The sequence below is a fragment of the Capsella rubella genome, unplaced genomic scaffold (assembly GCF_000375325.1).
Source record: "Capsella rubella cultivar Monte Gargano unplaced genomic scaffold, Caprub1_0 scaffold_7, whole genome shotgun sequence".
Lineage (NCBI taxonomy): Eukaryota > Viridiplantae > Streptophyta > Magnoliopsida > Brassicales > Brassicaceae > Capsella > Capsella rubella.
Genome location: NW_006238917.1, coordinates 3,194,137 through 3,212,390, shown reverse-complemented (window position 1 = coordinate 3,212,390; position 18,254 = coordinate 3,194,137). Strand labels below are relative to the sequence as shown.

Below are 18,254 nucleotides of genomic sequence, written 5' to 3'. Positions count from 1 at the left end.
TATTAGTGTCTTTGTTTTGTTAAAAGGTTGGAGCTACTTCGTTGACCGCAATGTTGATTTGAGTCAAAAACTATTTTTGGTAGGATAATAAATCTGAATTTGAGAACAAAATGAATTTACTGGGGTCAAAGAGAAAGAATTAGTTATAGAGTGGAGATGTACGTCTAAGAGGTTCAACGCATGAAAAGATGTACTTTGATATGACAAATGACGGGGGACAAAAATTATACTTCATTCACAACTATAACATTTTCTGATTCCCCTCATTTTCTTACTGCAAAAGCTCAAGGGATATATCCTAATCACAAACTGTAATGAATTGGCTAATCATACTCTCATTCTAACAAAACGAATTACAAATCTGGTATCGGGTCCAAGAATTTGCCTCAAGGAGTAACTAACCACCACGAATGCGATGAGAAACCTCCGTCTTTGCTCGAGCACAAGAGGATCAGCTATGCATCTATCATGCCATGGAACATACTTTTTCTGCAAAATTAACATATTTACATTGCTTGTAAATTCAACCAGCTGCTGCTAAGACAAAATGATTTGTGGTCTAATAGCACAAAACCTAAGCTTTCTTTAGTTAACCATGAGAACAATTTTTGTGAGAGAGTAGTATTCACACCTTGTCTCGTGCTACTGCAGCAAAGGCGATTGTCGTCTATATATGTTGCCTGGACGCCAATCATCCATGATCCAATGGTGGTATCATCAAACGCATATGTCTTCAACAATCCACTATATTTATAAATATATTACACCGGGCAGAATAAAAACCATGGTTATGAACGTAGCTTTGTGTGACATATATACTCTATGTGAGACTAAATCTTCTGCCAAATTGCGAAACCTAACCTGTTTATATTGATATACTGAGCCAGATTTTTGGAGAGTATTACAAGCGAACCAGTTGCATGACGAAAGTACCTAAATAGATCGAATAAATAAACTGAGTACACAACACAGGTCACGAGGGATTAACAAAATTTAGAAGACTTTTGAGGTACAAGACACTTACGATTTGTCGTCCCCAAATTTCCACCACTCAGGCTCATACCATTGACTTCCCCTGTATACCACCAAGAAACAACCCATAGAATATGAGAATTAGAATGTTTATTATGAAATGTTTGGTAACTGTTACAGCTCAGAAGTCTCAATTATGTGAACTCAAGATAGTAGAGAATATACGAACTCTTCGGTAATCACATCTCCAGACTTCATGCACCCAATGTAAGCACCATCTTGACCACGTCGGCTTTCAAGAAGCCCAATCATCCCCTCTGTTAGACCGAAAACATGAGTCATTCAAAGATATCGTTGATACCCTGATTGGACCAAACATAGCTTCGCAAGACAAATACATGAAAGAGGAAGTATTACCAAGATCTAGGTCAACGTTGTCATCAACTTTAACATAAAACTCTGCATCCCAATTCTGAACAGCAGCACTGTAGAAGAATTTCACTTTCTTTGGTAACTCTTCTTGGGCTTCCTCGTGATTCTCCTAATAATCCATCATATTTCGAGACAAAATGTGAATTTGGAAGCCACATCAGTGAGTATAAATTCAAATAAGCAGGCAATGAAAAGAAGCAAAAGAGTTATCCTTGCTTACAAGAATCAAAAAGTCTTTAGTTGCACGATTTTCTTCGTCAATTTTCCTATCTAGGCTATCACCTCGGTTAGCACTGGCAATTTATACAGCATATTAACATTAGACAGTGAAAACCTTTGCAACTGAAAAAAGAGTCTAAAGAAATGAAGTTATAGTAAGTAGGAAAACCTCCGACCAATCACAAAACGTATGACAACTCCTCTTTCCTCAAGTTTTTTCAGAGCATCATCTAAAGAGAAGAAAGTTTCATAAGAGAAAACTTATCTATTAAACCATAATTATTGTACCAAACGAAGCAGGTGATAATTCTACCTCGTGGCATCCAAGAGCCTCTAAACTTATTGCGCTTCAAGTGACTTCCAAAGCCTGTGTAAACTCCAATAACAGCAAGCATCTTCTTCCCTGAAGAAGAGAGACTTTTCTGGTTTTTAAGATAGCCTTCACTCTTTGCCTGTGCCAAATCCATTTCAGTTTCAACAATTCTCCTCTCGAGATCTCTATTAAACAGTTACATTGTGTGTTAGTACATGCAGAAGAGAAAAACATACTATCAGCAAAAAGGAATCAGCTTACTTGCATCCAAGAACCACAAGCTTGTCCTCCACCGTAAGAACCTTAGGCCTCTACACTCCACAAGAACATGATCAACAATAAAGACAAGAACATTAACCTTAGGCCATTAGTGAAAATGACACGCCTGAAGGGATACTAGTTTCTAACTTTCTATTCAAAAGAGGCACAATAAAAACCAACCTGATCATAATTATTCTTAAGCACAGTATTGAGTGCTGCTCTGTACTGCGCATCTTGCCATAACCTAAACGTAAGAAACAAACACCATAATAGACATCAGAATCAACTGATACCGATCCAGGGATTGGATTTGAGCTTGTGACTGATGATAGATTGTAATGGAACTCAAACCCGAAAAACACAATGTATCTGAAACTAAAGAAATCTAGACTGGAAACAAATCGGCAAAAAAAAAATAGAAAACGGAAAAATCTAGCATATGGGATGTGAGATCTACGAATCTATCAACAACAAACGAAAACAGTGTTCTATCACGATCACGATTCTTAAAACTAATATAAATTCAATTTCGTTATGCATTTCGATTTCGAAGAACAAATCTAGAATTTACTGAGATTTGATCACTCCCGGGAAACAAATTAATCGGAAAGAAAACGCGACGTACCGGCCAGCGACGTAAAGCCAAGCAAGGCAAGAGAAGAAGGCTAAGATAAGAGAGGGCTTGGAGTTATTCTGAGACTTGGAAGACCTACCTCGCCGGTCTGGTTTAGCTGAGACCGTCGTTGGTAAGCTCTCCATCTCAATCCACGACGAGAGGGAGAGAGAGATAGACACAAATTCTCAGATGCAAAATCGAGAAAGGGAAAAGGAAAGCAAAATATAAGAAGTGACAGATAATGAAGCTTTGGATTTATGTTTCCTTGTTCGAATTACTTTTTTTTGGGTTTTCTAAGTTTTTTTTGGTTTGCCGATGGAACCGTTTCTTTGTGGTCGTCGGCGGTCCGTTATCTATCCCGACATCATCATTCCGATTTGTGTTGACAATGAAACAGTTTCGAACACTCTGATCTACTCAGCAGGTTAAGACTTTCAGATCATCACAATAAACAACTCAACCTGCATTATACATCAAAAGTTTTATAAAAATTGTTGGAACATGTAACTTTATTTATGATCTGAATATTCGTGTAGTTTTTCTAAATGGATTTCAAAATTCTAAACCAAAAAATAATGGAAGACAGAAAGAGCAATTCATTCAACATGAATAGAAAAAAAAAAAAAAATGCACACTTAATTGAGGTCAGTTTGAGAGTCACTTCACAACATCAGTCTCTACACTAACCAATCTTGTAAACCCAATGTTAGATCGCTTTAGGAATTTGCTGTCGCTCATTTCTTTGAAGCCTATCCTGGAAGCTCTTTAACTGTTTTACAAGTTAAAAGTCCCTTTGTCTTGGACTGTTTCTTGGTTAACGCTGCTGAAGAACTATCAGCGGCTAGCTGGCAACAAGCTAGAGAGTGAAGGCACTCCTTGGCTTCTCATCTGCTCTTGTGCGCTCTTCATTTCTTCTGGATCTGTTTATCACACATACCAACATTTCTCAGCAAACCATTTAAATCTTCATCGCTAGGTTTCTGTTCATTAATGATTTGAAGAGCTCTAAGAGATTTTAGATATGGTGAAAACTGATTATCCATATATAAAGGAAAGCATTGCTAACATTTCATCAGAAGATTAGGTACACTGTGAACTGCTTAGGTTTGTTACTGTCGCATCAAATGCTACTAAACAGAGCAAGACCCTCGAACCGGATCAATAATTCAAACTTACCAACACATGGATACAAGCGAAGGGTTAGAGAGTGTACCTATGTTTTCCATCAGCTTAGGCATTAAGAACACAACAACGACCATGAATCCCACCATAAGACCCATTGGACTTTTTGCAATTGACATAACGTTAAAAGGCTCTCGCATCTGCAAATCGTACATGATTGATCAGAAAAGAGGAGGAAGAAGCAGATAACTAAAACTAAAGAGCTACAAAAAGAAGAAGACACAGTATGAAGTACGCACCTCATAGTATTGCTCTGCTCGCAGTGGCTCCAAAACCAGCTCAGAAAGACTTCTCCTGGTTTCTGTTAGTGTTGCTTGAACCTTGCCACGATGCCGAGCACTAACATCAACTCTCACCTAATTAAAATCATTGATTGACGAATGAGTAGTGAGTTTTATAAAAAAGATGTCGTTCAGGCAATCATAGAATATTACAAATAAAAAAATCTTACTGGAGAAAAGAAGTAGCCCATCGCATTAACTTCAATCAGATGAGTCCCAGCTGGCACTTTGTGGCTTTGAAATTACAGAAGTGAAGGAAAACAAACTCTTGTTTTCACACCACAATACAGTATAGAGTTTTCTCAATTTACATCTAGCAATATTAATACCAAAAGCTACTTGACATATATGAAAGATATCTAAGCAACCAATTACTAGATATCAATATATCATATGAGTAAATAACCTGATATATAAATTTTTAAAGATACTACAAGAGATATTATCTGAAGAATGAAAAGTAGGATACAATGTGAAATATCCATCTGGCCTGAGGAAAGTAATATTCTGTCCACCATTGAGTATAACTTTGATATTCGAGAACTTTGCTGCATGACCAATCACAGTGCCTGCCATAATAGCTTCTAGATTAGTTTGAACAATGCCATGAAACAGAGGGCTAAGATAATCAGATAAACCCAAAAAACAGCAAATTGAATAATCTAAAATGAGTTCTTAATGAATAACTATAAGGCAACGAAAGAAAAAGGTAAAAGGCTGAAACTTACTTGCTGGGATCCTTACTCTACCCGTGATTGTGTAGCTATCCTCAGACCTGAAAAAAAAATCAAACAATATGAAAAAGAAAGAAGGAATTGAACAGCTGAATTCAAAGACAGGAAAAGCTGATTAAGTTACTAATATCCTTAAATATTAAATTCGTTACATGAAATTGAAATCAAAGTTGCAAAAATTATCAACCATTCAACCCCAAAACTTAAAGGTATCACGATCACTAAACAACGAATAAAAGAACTTAAGAGGGTAATGGTAAAAGGATATAGCAGCAGCTACGAAAGCAACGGTTGAACGAAAATTAAAAGCTCTACATCAACAGATGTGACACACGAAAATAAAAAATCTAGATGATTTGTGGAGATGGAGGAAGATTAAAAATATTGATTACCCAGATGAGATCGGAAGACTGGAAGAAAATAGGAAAAAGAGAGAAATCTGGCAGACGAACAACACGAGAAGGGAATTGGATCTAAAAATCGGCGCCATGGTCGTCGTCCGCAGATCGTCGAAAGCCAAAACGACCAGTTTATAATATCGTCCGATTGATTTCAGGAGAGAAAGGAACAAAACAGAATAATACAATGCGAAGGAAACCTTCTGACTTTGCAAGAAGGTTTGCGCTTAACCAAACGTTCAATGTTAAGCTAACAAACCGGGTTTTTAACTTCTACGGATTAAGCTAACAAACCGGGTTTTTAACTTCTAGCCATCGGTACTATTTTTTTCTCAAACCGGAGTGGTCCGATCATGGCAATCGGTTCGTATTTTCATTCTTTATTATTCGATCTTGGCTCAAGAAATCTCTCGTCTCCCTCGTTTAATAGTGCTTGTCAGCTTGTCTATTTCGGTTGGGAATCAAAAACGTTGGTAATCACATTTTTATCTTTCATTCATTAAACAGGGAAAATCCCTTTTAGCTTTCAGTTCCAACCAAGAATCTATGACACATTTTCTTCTACCGACAAATAACCACACAAACAAAAAAAAAGAACAAAGAATCATCCTGCTACAAACCAAGCTTCTTTGAGAACAAGTCCGATATGTTAGCTATTACGAATCCAGCAAACACCTGCAAAAAACACAAACGTTGATTCTTGAGCATCAGCGAATTATGATATTGATAGACTATGAGTGCTTTTTTGTTACCTGAGTAGAGCCAAGAATGTAAATGGCGGAATAATGACGTCCATGAATCATCATGTCAGCAACCATGGCAAGTGGAATTGTGAGGGACATGCCCAGAGTCGCTACCAGCGGAGTCGTCCACACCACTGAAAGTGCCCTTTTGATTACAAAAGTACGAAAACAGATCAAAGTTATTCTCTAAACATTTACACACCTCTTTCGAGTTTCGAGGAGCTATCCTATCAATAAACTAGAGACTTGTACGTAGCAAGCTGACACCTAGAATCATTGAAACGTACCAAAAATAGTCAGAGAGAACACTTCCAACGAAACCATTGGCTAAGACAACTTCATCAACTTTCGCAGAGTGTGGTATGGTGAACTTGGGTTCAATCCCTAATGCTGTCAATGGCCACACTGAAACACACAACCAAAAAACACAAACATTTGAATAAGAGACGAACAGTTCCCTATCTCATATGTTATGTTTCGGATGATACACTTGCAAAATTGAATAACATGGAAGATATTAGTATACCAAGCCACCAGAGAGCAACAAGTGTGAACAATCCAATGTATCCAAAGAGCTTTTGTACATCAACCCCTTCCCCTTCTTCACCGGCAAACTTCTTAAGAAGCACTGTATTGTCAATAACAGAAAGGTTATCCTCCCCAACACACAAAATCTTTTAATCATTAAGGATTATATACAGAAAGATTTTCTAACCTGTAAATAGTCCATAAGAGACTGCAGAGAGAAGCCCAAAGAGATCTCCCATAAGGGACCGTTGCCCGTTGCTAAACACAAATATCAACTGTACGTTAAAAGAATATGGTTGATGAAATTTGGAAAACTCATGAAATCAAGAAATTCTCTAAGAATGAGACAATTTTGTGCTATCAATTCATAATACAGTCCAGGGTTAGCTTCTGAACTTTACATACACATTGTATCACTTTCGAAGAAAAAATGTCAGAAAGAAATGCATGATAAACTAGTTAGGATGAAAAACTTACAGTGACGAATTTAATTGCGACTCATCAGCAGCCCAAGTCTTCCCAAGCGTTGTCATGACGACACCAGCCATGCTGACAAATACAGCAACTACTTTTGAAAGGTTCAAAGTATCTTGGCCCAAAAAGACACCAATGAAAAGAGTAAACAGTCCCGAGGTTGAAGACAATACAGTGGTGCTTGCCACACTCGTACGCGCAAGAGCAGCATTGGAAAGATACTGTATCATCAAAAATAGCAAGCAGATATCATTACCATGAGTTAAAAGAAGACACTTTGGGGCACATCAAAACTATAGAAACAGGATAGGAAAGAAAACACACCTCTGTTACAAACCAAATTGGTGCGAGGTAAAGGCCATACATTGCAATCTGCTTTGTTGTAATCTGTTTGCCATGCTTCAGAGTCTGCACTTCTTCTTTAGCTCTACCAATCAACGGCCTCTCATCTTCTTCATGGGATGAAAGGTGTTCCTCACTATCTTTCTTAGTCAAAGTTCCTTGAAGTCCCATTTCAATGATTTTGTGCCGCAAAGGGGAACCGAGCTCAACCGACGAATCATTGGTCAAAGCGGGAGCTTTGTTGCTTTTGGAAGAACGTCGATCTAGATATCGACAAAACCAGTCTTTGAGGAATGCAATGGGAAGGTAAACAATCATAAGAGAAGCTCCAAGGTATGTGACAGCAAATGGCTGCTTATAGGCTGTAAAGATATCCTGGTCAATTGAAGTCAAAATCATTCAAATAAATTATCCAAAGCTGAGCCATTTAAACAGAGATCTGAACTCGCATTTTGCGCATGATTCATCTATTCTTAAAATAGAGTCAAACTCAAACCACGGATTTGGAGCTCGAAGAACAGGATTGAAATAAGCCTAGTTGAATTGGATCCAAACATTGACAACCTCAAAATCAACACATTCACGACATCAAAAGAATCAGGGAATTAAAAGAGAGGGAGAGAGATAGATGATACCTGAGTAACTTCAGCAGAGGTGACCCATATGATGACAACAGTGCCAATCAAGAAGAGACCAGCTTTGTACCTCCAACCCATCAAAAAAGGATGTAAATTGAAACCCAGAGAGGAAGATCCAGGTATTATGAGTGGCTCAATACGAAGAGATCTGTCCTTGTAAATGATTTGACTTCAAAACTGAAGAAGACGAGGGAGAGGGAGATTGGATTAGAACAGGGGGAGGAGGACGTGAATCGAAGAAGGCGGTGGAGTGAAGAAGACAAAAAGGGGAAATCCAGAGACGACGAGAAAATTGACCATCTCTCAGGCCAAAAAAACAAATACTATTAAAAACGGAAGGAAGGAAGTAAGAGTAACCGCGAGGGAAGGGGACGCTGAGGCCTGAGGGAAAGCGTTAGACAAGGAAGACAAAACACATTTATTTATTTTTGTGTGTAAGAAACAGAAAATTCACGTTTATACAAAATTTTTGTATTTTGTGATGAATTTAATTGGACAGTAGAATTTTCGGAGACGTGATCTCGCCGTCTTTTTATTTTTTCCTTCTGTTTTGTAACGATATTTAAACCGTAAAGTGTACGTATGTCTAGGCTATATAGCTTTAATTAAAACCAAAGATAGAAAGTTATTTAATAATATGTCACACATATTATTACATTCATTGTTCTAATTAATAAGTTCTAACTACCGTAACTTAATCGTATTTTGCTATTATTAGGTGGCATGACAAGATGTCAAGTTGGCGACTCAGGTGCGTCTGGCCTCAACAAGTGGTGGTGACTGGTGTGCTACCTATATTTTATTTTATCTTATCTTATTCTCCTCTCTTTCTTTTCTAATAATTTACTTACATTCGATTCTGATCAACTTGTGGCTTCAACTTATGAGACTATTTTGCATCTTCTGGTTCAATGGAAAATGAACATAACATATCTTTAGGGTCAAAGAAGATGTATAAAATCTTTCAACCACCCGCAGAGAAGCAAAGTGGCTGATGAAACTGCTTGACATGCCATGACCCATGTCGTTTACTTCTTTTGATTGAGGTCATTTAACAGAAGTTGAATAGCCTCCATACATTAATTAGATCGTAACAGGAAGAAACCAGAAAAAGATTTTCAAGTAGTCATGGTCTTCTGATTATCTGCACCAGATTCAGAACCTTACTTTTCTAACCTTTTTAAAATAATCTCACATTTCAAAAGTTACAGTTTTTGTGCTTTTCACAAAAGTGTGTACGCCACCGCAGTTTGTAACGAAATTTCTCGAATGCAAAAATAGTTGGAAGAGGAGAAACCACTATTTTAACATGTATGAACATATCAAGACAAAACAAGCCTTTTCACTTTCCACTATGTATATAATTTATAGAACGTGATGACAACAAAAATTCACACAGCTTGCAAAGCAATGAGCTTTTACATTGCTCTATATATAAGAATACTTCATATAAGTGAGTTGCAAACATAAGCTTTTCAAGCCACATGAAAAAGCTCGGGGAAACAGGAGGTTTATAATCACATGAAGAGAAATTCTTTTTGGCAACACACAGAACCGGGATGGACTCCTTCCTTAAGAGACAGATGCACTTAAATGCAAGATGGTAGTGTAGGTCCATGGCAGAGAAAGGCCACGCCTATGTATATGATCACCAGTAGTAGTAGTATTAAGAGAACCCTGCAAGACACAAACACAGGGTTAGGAAATTGTTCGATTCTTGAAATATTCCCACTTGAGATCTTGTTCATCAAAGCACAACAAATTATCGAATGCCAAAATCCTTATGTTACGTTTCAGAGTATAAGTTTACGCAAAGGATAACTTTTAATCCATTTCTTTAATACTTGACATTTCAAATGTGGAACTTGGGGGTTACTAAAGCAGTTCACTTGCCATTTCAAATGTAAAACTTGGAGGTTCTTAAAGCACTTCACATGCACTTGCAAATGTGAAACCTCGGGGGTGAGTAAAGCAGTTCACTTGCCATAGTTTAATGGGTTGTTACTTGTTAGGCCATAACAAGTTTGAATATACAGTCTTGCAATCACAATACTGCATATTTTGTTCAATTTTTATGGATAAACCTAGAAACATGTTAAGGTTTTAGGATACATACGTGAGCTTGCAATTTCTCCACCAGACGTTGCTTCTGAAACGACGAGCTTGCTTTCTGAAACGGAATGTATTTCCCTGCATATTGGCGGTTTTATCGACAAGAAGCTCCAAGCGTTCACCTCTATCTAGAACTTTGTCAATGTTCTCTATCATGACACCCCGCACCTGTCCAGAACCAAATAGAATGTGTCAACAGTAAAGCCAATACTTGGAACCAAGCCTCTATACAAAACAACAAAGAGAAACTCAGACCTGATTCATTTCCCCCTTAATCCGATTGATCCTATCTGCATTAGGATCATTAGAGTAATACTCAATCTGCTGACTGAGAACTCTTGAGAATTCCTCATTCATGGCATAAGCTTGTGCTGTGTGAACAGCCCTGCCATAAGTCCTTACAAACCTCTGGTGAATATCCTCAAGAAAGGCAAAAGGAATCCTTCCTGAGAAATAACATCTCAAATGTAAGAACTTTGGAAGATCAAACAATTCATTCACACATGGAATACATCAGGAAACAATATCAAAACTTCACACCAGAGAAAAAAAAAGGATTAGGCTTTGAATTCCAGAGTCAGCAAAAGATTAAAACTTGATTCGAGAAACAAATCGAAAATATAAGGGGGTGAAAGGGAAGGAGATGGAGGACGTACTTCCGGCGGTTTCTTCAGCCATACAGAGAACGGTGAGGCCATCGGTGCGCTTAACGTGGAAGACGTAGCGATCCTGAGAGTAGGAGACGTTGCTGTCGTTGTTTCCAGGGACCTTCTCGAGGATCTGTTTGGCGATGGCGCTGGCATTCGTAGTCGTGGCGGTGAACTCCGAGAGAACCACCGTACCACGAGCGACGAGTGCGTAGAGAATCGCCATATCCGTGGATCCCTTGCCGAATCGAACAAGGTCAACGAAGAAGAAGGGGTTCCCGCGGAAACAGAGCCAGCAAGACGAATGAATGGATCGCTGGATCAATCAGGGAGAAAGAGAAAGAGAACCAATTAGCTCTTTTCACCTTTCTGCATATAATTGAATCTCTCTCTCTCTCTCTCTCCTCTTGGAGTTTAGCTGGAGCTGTGGTGACCTTTTCACCTCCTGCAGATTTAAACATTATATTTTTGGATAGCTACGGAGATTTATTAAATTTTACAAATCAGTTTTTTTTTTTGTGTTTTTCATTTTTGAAAAATATGTTTATGAAACCAAACCAAAAAATGGTTCAGTACCAATTGGTTTGGAACAATTACGGTATAAATTCGGTTTCGGTTTGGAGATAAGATATGAATTTTTGGAAAAAAGAAAAGAGATAAAAAGCAAAGTTTAATGGCAGAAAAAATGAAAATGACATGAATAATGGCGAATGAGGCTGAGCCCATATATAAAGATGAGCTCAGTCAGAGAAACCCAACTCAAAACCAAAACGTGGTTCACGAGTCACACACAGACCCAAACCGAATCTTACGGGGAAGAAGATGGTGGCACATATACATACACACACAATATATACACGGTAAGCTTCGCGCCTCCGTCAAATCACGTGTTGTTGTTTTTCTCGGCTTTTCCGTTAAAGTAGACGTCACAACACCGCCGTTAATCGCCGTGGTCCGTGAGAATTCAACCCAGAGGAAGAGAAGACCCTGAGAGACGCCATCTGTTCCTTCTTTTGGCCTCCATCTGTGTCCTCTCTCTTCGATCCGACGACCATTCTCATTCATAAACCCTACTCTTCGATCTTTATGCTCAGATTTCTGTTTGAAATTGCGTGATTTGAGGTTTTTCCCGATCGGGAAATTACTGGCTCGATCGCGTTTCCGATTGATTCTGATCGGATTTCAGATTCGGATTCCGTAGAGCTGGAGAGATAGGCAAAGTTAGGTGGTGATGCAGAGACGGAGTCCGCCGAAGCACAGGCATGATGGAACATCGCCGCTTCCATTGGGAATGGACTGGAGTCCTCCCCCGCGCAAATGGGTTAGTTCTTAAGTTGCCATAATTCCAACTTTAATATGTTTATTTGGAAGTGCCGAATTCTGCAGTTACTGCAGCTTGTTGTTGGTATATATGTAAAGCTGGAGAGTTCAAGGCATTGAGTTTCTTTTTTTGTGCAGAATGGTAGAGATACTGTATGGCCTCATGATCCTCGAACCGGATGGAGTTATTGTGTCACAATACCTTCGTGGATTGTCCTTCCAAAGTCAAGAAATTCAGACCCTGTAGTGGTAATCTAATTAACCGATTTTTCAAGTGTTTATCTTTTGCAAGGGCTAGTCCGAGTTCTTTTAGCAAATTTACATGTCTTGTATGTATGTGGAAATCAACAAACTTAAACATGAACTATGGAATAGTTTGCTCTTTTGTTTCCCTTTTGCAGCTGAAGATTTTTGTTGCTTACATATATAACAATTTAGTGGAACAGTTTTACAGGGTTCAGGTAAGTTTGCAATCCCCTGAAGGGGTTACCACAATGCGAGGAGTGTTGAGAAGATTTAACGATTTTCTAAAGCTATTAACGGATGTAAGAGTTTGTTCTCCTTGAATATAAGGGCAATACAACTCTCTGTTTTTTCTTATTGATTAAATGTAATGTGGTTGATGGCATATATGTTTTCCTTGCAGCTTAAAAGAACATTTCCTAGAAAAAGTTTTCCATCAGCCCCTCCCAAAGGGCTGTTGCGTATGAAAAGCAGAGCAGTGTTAGAAGAGGTATGCATTTTTTCCTGGGGAAAACTGAATGAGTCACTTGTGTAACTGCTAGTACTCTCAATATCTTTTCTGTTTAGTGCTATTTTTTTCCCTTCCTCCAATCTTCCCAACCAAGATTAAGTATGAATAATGCAGATTAATAGGAGAATGCATGTATATATAAGGAAAGCCATGTCCCAACAAAAAATGTTATAATTTTTCGTGCAAACTATTTGTTTTACAAGTGACAGCTGTGACCTTGTTGCAGCGAAGGTGCTCTCTTGAGGAGTGGATAACAAAGCTATTATCTGATATAGAATTGGCAAGAAGTGTTGTAGTTGCATCCTTTCTTGAACTAGAAGCTGCTGCTAGGTCTGGTATGAGCTATTACAGTATGCACTTAACTCGTGCATTGGTCAATGCTGTAATGTGTGATTAGAGTCTAACATGATCTTGCTTTTCAGCATGCCAAGATGTAGATCAGAATGCTTCTGATGCCAATAATGATAGAAATAGCACAAGTTCGTCACCTATGGTTCACCCAAATCTGAGCTTGTTTCATGCTGGTGGCAGTTCTCTCACATCTGACTATGGCAGTGATACTGCTTATGAAACATCTGAGCTTGGATCACCAAGTTTAGGACATGATGATATTTCTGAAATTGGCACAGAAGATCTAACTCTGGATGAAGATATAACAAATCCAATAGAGAAACTTGTTAACTTTAGCATGTCCAACATTGACGAGGGACTTTCAATGAGCCAAACTATTCTAGAGCAACTGGAAGACTTTCCCAAGCATAAAGCCCGCTCAAGATATGTCAATAATATCCTAGGGAAGGATGCATATAATGGAAATGCTTCTAAAGGTGTATTTTTTGCTAACAGTGGCTCAAGACTTCTCTCTGCACCAGAATCATCTCTCTCAGTAATGCATGATAGAAAGCTTTCTGTTGAGAGTGCTGATGGGTTTGCTCTACACACTGGTGAAACATCAACATCTGGTCTCCTAAGCTCAAGCAGTGATATCTACCTAGATCTACCCCGAGGTCCTGCTGTATCGCTTGGAACTGGGCTTGGTGGTAACTCGGAAAGGCAGGGTAGTGCACAAATAGTTCTTCCACTGGAGCTGCGTAATAAATTGAACAGAATTTTGTTAGCCACAAATGAGAGACTTGTCAATGCAAAAACAGATATGGAGGATCTTATAGCAAGACTAAATCAAGAGATTGCGGTGAAAGATTACCTGAACAAAAAGGTATAATAAGAAAAGTAACAATGAACGCCATTTTTGTTTTTCAGTTTTAGTTTTAAACATCCGTATCTTATTAATTCTTCTTTGGAGGGAATAGTAGTATTGTAATGCTGTTTTTACTGCTTAGGTTGATGATTTAGAAGGGGAACTTGAGACTACTAAGCAGAGAAGCAAAGAGAACTTGGAGCAAGCTATTATGAGCGAGAGGGAAAGATTGAATCAGATGCAGTGGGATATGGAAGAACTTAGACAAAAATCTTACGAGATGGAAATGAAGTTAAAAAAAGAAGAGGTATGATTTGAAATAGTTCCATGTCTATAAAATTATTTTCGCAACCAAACTGGCTCACATAGATCGTACATAATTTACCTCTTCTTGAGAAATACGCTGATGCAATTATTACAATAGGTTGGGAGCTCTCTTGCAGAACCCACTGAACAGTCAACTATTTCTGAAAGTCATGTTTTTTCGAAAGAGTTGGATGCCAAGAAACAACAACTAGAGGACCTCTCTAGGCGATATGAAGAATTAGAGGCAAAATCAAAAGCAGATATTAAAGTTCTTGTCAAAGAGGTCAAAGCACTGAGGCGTTCTCATGTGGAACTAGAGAAAGAGCTGACTCAATCTTTGATGGATAAAACTGAGGCCGAGGTAATTTCTTCCTTGTACAGTATTAAATATATTACTAATTTGGCAGCACCATGTGTGTGTGGCCTTGCGGGTTATGATTATGCATGTATTAGACCAAGAGAGACATCACAACTAAGACTGGAACATGTTGCACTTTTCAGAAATTACTCCAACAGGAAAGAAAACTACTTGAGAACACAGTAGCGTCTAGAAAAAAGCTTCTTAGTGACTGCAGAATTCTCCACGACCGGCTTAAAGACTACAACTTGAATTTTTCAATTGATGGAAACGGTAACTTCACAGAGGACTCAACTACAGTATCAGACGCTTTGCGTTTGCTGTCAATATCTGATGATCAAATTGAGGAGGTATTGCTGAACCTCTGCTTTTTTTCTCATTGAAAATTCATAAGGTTTCCCAACTTAGTGCATCCAAGGTTTCCTCTAGGGATACTCTCAACTGCGTCTTGGTATATGCATCAGCATAAAGTTTTTTATTAGTATAGTATATTTAGGTTAACGCTGCATTAGTGAAGCATTAAAAGAATGTCACAGTGTGCATTTTACAAGTTTTAACCATGTTGACCATTTTCAGGCTCAGCTACTTGCTGGGTTTGATGAAAATGCTGCTGCTCAAGACATCGATAAATCTCTCAGCATCGATGCCGAAACAAGAATTATGGAGGATGAGCTGAGGAAGATACTGGCAAACATCTTTGTTCAGAACGCGAAATTGAGAAAACAGGTGAACTCTGCAATGCTACGTGCTCTCCAGAAAGACATAAAGACCAACGAAGATGTGAATGAGGTAAATGGTGATGAGAAAGAAGTGGCATCAACAGAGACATTAAAGAGATAGGTATAACAATAGTCGCTTTGACCTGAGGATAGACTGCCATTTTTTTCTCTCTTTAATCAAAGGACTGGTCGCTTTATAATACAAAACGGTTGGTCTCTTGGAGAAGCAAATTAGTTGAAGCTGAGTGATATGTAGTCGATATATGTGTACACACATGTGGCCACCCCTTTTGACGAGTACATAAGGCAAAAAGATGTGTATTGAGTATGCTTTGTTGTATAATTGTATTGCACTATCATCTTTTGCATATATCTTGTGTTCTGAACTCAGTTGTTGCTAGTATTCGCAACTTTGATTAGGCAAACAAAGTTTGAACTTTTAAGTATTTAGGGTATATGAATGTATTCGTCATCGTCAATCATCATCCATGCCTCTTGAAGGTTTGAGAGAGAATGTAAGTCATTATTGACAGAAGGCATCTCCTACTAACGTTAATTCAGAAATTTAATTTACATAATTAAAACGGAAACTGGTAGAAAAATATTAAATGCTGAAAAACATTCATCATCGTTGGACAGAGATGAAGAAGTTAATGAACTTCCTTAAGCGCTCATAGCTCAGTAAGTCTGTGCGTGAATCCAGCTCGTTCTCTAATTTCTTCAATAAGCTTAACTAGTTGATAAAGTTACAAACAGCCAACGGGAAATAATGACAATTTTCAAATTATTGAAATAGTTAGGTGTATTGTCACAAAAATAAAGAAGTTAGGTGTAATGACAAATTTAATAAAAGTTTCTAATTTGATACTATAGATGCATCATTGCTCGTGCCTTACAGTTTATGCATAACAAGACTTATTAATGTGTTTTAAAAACATTTTTCTTAATTGTCCCCTGAAGTGTGTGCATATAAATACTGTTCTCCTTGTGGCAGAGCAAAGTATCCATCACAGAGGTCTCTGAGTGTTTTAAAATCAAGCGCCTTACTCCAATGGCTTCAATAAGTCTACTCCAAGTTTCTGTAGCCATCCTTGGCTTTCTCACCCTCCATTACTTTCTCTTCAAGAAACCTCACGGCCGGTTCCGAAGAAACTGGCCGGTCCTCCGGATGCTCCCTGCTCTGCACATGGCACTTCACCGAATCTATGACTACAGTGTTAAGATTCTCGAAATTTCTAACATGACGTTTCCATTCAAAGGACCGCGGTTTGCTGGAATGGATATGCTGATCACGGTTGATCCAGCAAACATTCATCATATCATGACCTCAAATTTCTCAAATTACATCAAAGGACCGGCGTTCCAAGATGTTTTTGATGTTTTCGGAGACGGGATCATCACCACGGACTCGGAGCTATGGAAGAATTTGAGGAAGTCTTATCAAGCCATGATCCATCGTCAAGAGTTTCAAAGGTTTTCAATGAGTACCATGACACGTAAACTCAAGGACGGGATTGTTCCCCTTCTTGATCATTTTGCAGAGAAAGGAACGAGTGTGGACTTGCAAGACGTGTTCGGCAGGTTCACTTTCGATACAATCTTAATCCTTATAACCGGTTATGACCCTAGATCTCTCTCCATTGAAATGCCTGAAGACGAATTAGCTAAAGCTCTCGACGATGTTGGAGAAGGGATTTTGTATAGGCATGTCAAACCAAGATTCTTGTGGAAGCTGCAAAACTGGGTGGGATTCGGAGAAGAGAAGAAGATGACTAGAGCTAATGCAACTTTTGACCGTGTGTGTGCGAAATACATATCAGCCAAGAGAGAAGAGATAAAAAGATCACAAGTGGTCACTGATATTTCCGTTGCGGAGAGTGGGGACCTTTTAACTTCCTTCATAAAGCTAAATACAACCAAGTACAAGCTCTTGAATCCGAGTGACGACAAATTCCTCAGAGACACCATCTTAACTCTCATTCTAGCCGGAAGAGACACAACAGCCTCCGCTCTCTCTTGGTTCTTCTGGCTTCTCTCTGAAAATCCAAAAGTGGTAGCCAAGATTCGCCAAGAGGCCATCAACACGGATATATCAAGAACCGGAAATGGCCAAGAGCATTTGGACAAGTTGGTGTATTTACATGGGGCGTTGTGTGAGGCAGTGAGACTCTATCCACCAGTTTGCTTCGGGCGCAAGTCTCCTATCAAATCAGATGTGCTACCAAGTGGTCATAAAGTCGATGCAAACTCCAAGATTATTATCTGTCTTTATGCATTGGGGAGGATGCGAGCGGTTTGGGGAGAAGACGCATTGCAATTCAAGCCAGAGAGATGGATTACTGAGAATGGAGGCATAAAACATGAACCTTCCTTCAAGTTCTTATCGTTTAACGCTGGTCCAAGAACTTGTCTAGGTAAGCATATAGCTATGGCTCAAATGAAGATAGTGGCAGTGGAGATATTACAAAACTATGACATTAAGGTTGTCCAAGGGCAGAAGATTGAGCCAGCTCTTGGTATTATATTGTCGATGAAGCACGGACTCAGAATCACAGTTACTAAGAGATGTTAAGCTTATTTTATTGACGTATTAATCAAATCATCATGTTCAGTTTGTACCAAATCTAACGCAGAATTAATCATGGTAGAAAATTTATCATGTTAATGATTTGACGAATTGAATCATGATGTGTTGATTGTGTTCTGT

At 38.6% G+C, this 18,254-nt stretch overlaps 6 protein-coding genes across 10 annotated transcripts; 2 read left to right on the top strand and 4 right to left on the bottom strand.

The window, feature by feature from the left end:
* Nucleotides 1–179: 179 nt before the first annotated feature.
* LOC17879677 (hydroxyproline O-galactosyltransferase HPGT2) lies at nt 180–3,216 on the bottom strand. Its single transcript, XM_023778728.1, has 12 exons — nt 2,823–3,216; nt 2,378–2,441; nt 2,198–2,247; nt 1,937–2,121; nt 1,793–1,853; nt 1,625–1,697; nt 1,390–1,513; nt 1,202–1,289; nt 1,025–1,075; nt 862–933; nt 632–744; nt 180–489 (listed from the first exon to the last, which is right to left on the bottom strand). Exons 1-12 carry the CDS (start codon nt 2,954–2,956, stop codon nt 467–469), a joined length of 1,038 nt encoding a protein of 345 aa, XP_023634496.1. The 5' UTR covers nt 2,957–3,216; the 3' UTR covers nt 180–466.
* An 86-nt stretch (nt 3,217–3,302) lies between these two features.
* Nucleotides 3,303–5,562, bottom strand: LOC17878944 (ER membrane protein complex subunit 7 homolog). Of its 2 annotated transcripts, none has more exons than XM_023778729.1 (7): nt 5,403–5,562; nt 5,005–5,051; nt 4,746–4,860; nt 4,447–4,510; nt 4,235–4,351; nt 4,027–4,135; nt 3,303–3,733 (listed from the first exon to the last, which is right to left on the bottom strand). In XM_023778729.1, the coding sequence occupies exons 1-7, from the start codon at nt 5,498–5,500 to the stop codon at nt 3,648–3,650; spliced, it is 636 nt and encodes a 211-aa protein (XP_023634497.1). In that variant the 5' UTR covers nt 5,501–5,562; the 3' UTR covers nt 3,303–3,647. The 2 variants fall into 2 exon arrangements, with proteins under 2 accessions (XP_023634497.1, XP_006282695.2); XM_006282633.2 differs by having other exon boundaries at nt 4,746–4,845; nt 5,403–5,560.
* Nucleotides 5,563–5,876: 314 nt separating this feature from the next.
* LOC17877952 (uncharacterized transporter C405.03c) lies at nt 5,877–8,557 on the bottom strand. Of its 2 annotated transcripts, none has more exons than XM_006283813.2 (8): nt 8,131–8,557; nt 7,478–7,870; nt 7,157–7,374; nt 6,867–6,937; nt 6,678–6,779; nt 6,439–6,556; nt 6,161–6,296; nt 5,877–6,083 (listed from the first exon to the last, which is right to left on the bottom strand). In XM_006283813.2, the coding sequence occupies exons 1-8, from the start codon at nt 8,209–8,211 to the stop codon at nt 6,021–6,023; spliced, it is 1,182 nt and encodes a 393-aa protein (XP_006283875.1). In that variant the 5' UTR covers nt 8,212–8,557; the 3' UTR covers nt 5,877–6,020. The 2 variants fall into 2 exon arrangements, with proteins under 2 accessions (XP_006283875.1, XP_023635420.1); XM_023779652.1 differs by having other exon boundaries at nt 7,478–7,857; nt 8,131–8,206.
* Nucleotides 8,558–9,455: 898 nt separating this feature from the next.
* On the bottom strand, nt 9,456–11,327 carry LOC17878452 (vesicle-associated membrane protein 711). The gene is made up of 4 exons (XM_006284438.2): nt 10,902–11,327; nt 10,501–10,691; nt 10,250–10,413; nt 9,456–9,810 (listed from the first exon to the last, which is right to left on the bottom strand). Exons 1-4 carry the CDS (start codon nt 11,116–11,118, stop codon nt 9,723–9,725), a joined length of 660 nt encoding a protein of 219 aa, XP_006284500.1. The 5' UTR covers nt 11,119–11,327; the 3' UTR covers nt 9,456–9,722.
* Nucleotides 11,328–11,592: 265 nt separating this feature from the next.
* Nucleotides 11,593–15,993, top strand: LOC17878733 (PX domain-containing protein EREL1). 2 transcript variants are annotated; one of them, XM_006283147.2, is made up of 10 exons: nt 11,593–12,213; nt 12,351–12,461; nt 12,659–12,757; nt 12,859–12,945; nt 13,193–13,301; nt 13,389–14,182; nt 14,307–14,471; nt 14,589–14,831; nt 14,972–15,178; nt 15,405–15,993. In XM_006283147.2, the coding sequence occupies exons 1-10, from the start codon at nt 12,124–12,126 to the stop codon at nt 15,666–15,668; spliced, it is 2,169 nt and encodes a 722-aa protein (XP_006283209.1). In that variant the 5' UTR covers nt 11,593–12,123; the 3' UTR covers nt 15,669–15,993. The 2 variants fall into 2 exon arrangements, with proteins under 2 accessions (XP_006283209.1, XP_023634607.1); XM_023778839.1 differs by lacking the exon at nt 11,593–12,213 and having other exon boundaries at nt 12,380–12,461; nt 12,667–12,757.
* Nucleotides 15,994–16,598: 605 nt separating this feature from the next.
* On the top strand, nt 16,599–18,159 carry LOC17878590 (alkane hydroxylase MAH1). Of its 2 annotated transcripts, none has more exons than XM_023779607.1 (2): nt 16,599–17,031; nt 17,089–18,159. In XM_023779607.1, the coding sequence occupies exons 1-2, from the start codon at nt 16,599–16,601 to the stop codon at nt 18,117–18,119; spliced, it is 1,464 nt and encodes a 487-aa protein (XP_023635375.1). In that variant the 3' UTR covers nt 18,120–18,159. The 2 variants fall into 2 exon arrangements, with proteins under 2 accessions (XP_023635375.1, XP_023635376.1); XM_023779608.1 differs by having other exon boundaries at nt 16,701–17,898; nt 17,985–18,094.
* The last annotated feature ends 95 nt before the right edge of the window (nt 18,160–18,254 follow it).

Bases quoted from the DNA above. Each gene is read 5' to 3' on its own strand.
- LOC17879677 (XM_023778728.1), bottom strand. From the start codon at position 2,956: ATGGAGAGCTTACCAACGACGGTCTCAGCTAAACCAGACCGGCGAGGT. The intron at 1,290-1,389 runs GTAATACTTCCT...TCGGTCTAACAG, and splicing joins CAACGTTGACCTAGATCTTG to AGGGGATGATTGGGCTTCTT. The intron at 490-631 runs GTGTGAATACTA...TTAATTTTGCAG, and splicing joins CTGCAGTAGCACGAGACAAG to AAAAAGTATGTTCCATGGCA.
- LOC17878944 (XM_023778729.1), bottom strand. From the start codon at position 5,500: ATGGCGCCGATTTTTAGATCCAATTCCCTTCTCGTGTTGTTCGTCTGC. The intron at 5,052-5,402 runs GTAATCAATATT...TTTTTTTTTCAG, and splicing joins AGTCTTCCGATCTCATCTGG to GTCTGAGGATAGCTACACAA. The intron at 4,861-5,004 runs GTAAGTTTCAGC...AAACTAATCTAG, and splicing joins TAGAGTAAGGATCCCAGCAA to AAGCTATTATGGCAGGCACT.
- LOC17877952 (XM_006283813.2), bottom strand. From the start codon at position 8,211: ATGGGTTGGAGGTACAAAGCTGGTCTCTTCTTGATTGGCACTGTTGTC. The intron at 7,871-8,130 runs GTATCATCTATC...TCAATTGACCAG, and splicing joins CCTCTGCTGAAGTTACTCAG to GATATCTTTACAGCCTATAA. The intron at 7,375-7,477 runs GTGTGTTTTCTT...TTGATGATACAG, and splicing joins CAATTTGGTTTGTAACAGAG to TATCTTTCCAATGCTGCTCT.
- LOC17878452 (XM_006284438.2), bottom strand. From the start codon at position 11,118: ATGGCGATTCTCTACGCACTCGTCGCTCGTGGTACGGTGGTTCTCTCG. The intron at 10,692-10,901 runs GTACGTCCTCCA...GTTATTTCTCAG, and splicing joins GGCTGAAGAAACCGCCGGAA to GAAGGATTCCTTTTGCCTTT. The intron at 9,811-10,249 runs GTATGTATCCTA...TGTGTCTTGCAG, and splicing joins TGGAGAAATTGCAAGCTCAC to GGTTCTCTTAATACTACTAC.
- LOC17878733 (XM_006283147.2), top strand. From the start codon at position 12,124: ATGCAGAGACGGAGTCCGCCGAAGCACAGGCATGATGGAACATCGCCG. The intron at 12,214-12,350 runs GTTAGTTCTTAA...TTTTTTGTGCAG, and splicing joins GTCCTCCCCCGCGCAAATGG to AATGGTAGAGATACTGTATG. The intron at 12,758-12,858 runs GTAAGAGTTTGT...TTTTCCTTGCAG, and splicing joins TTCTAAAGCTATTAACGGAT to CTTAAAAGAACATTTCCTAG.
- LOC17878590 (XM_023779607.1), top strand. From the start codon at position 16,599: ATGGCTTCAATAAGTCTACTCCAAGTTTCTGTAGCCATCCTTGGCTTT. The intron at 17,032-17,088 runs GTACCATGACAC...ATCATTTTGCAG, and splicing joins GTTTCAAAGGTTTTCAATGA to AGAAAGGAACGAGTGTGGAC.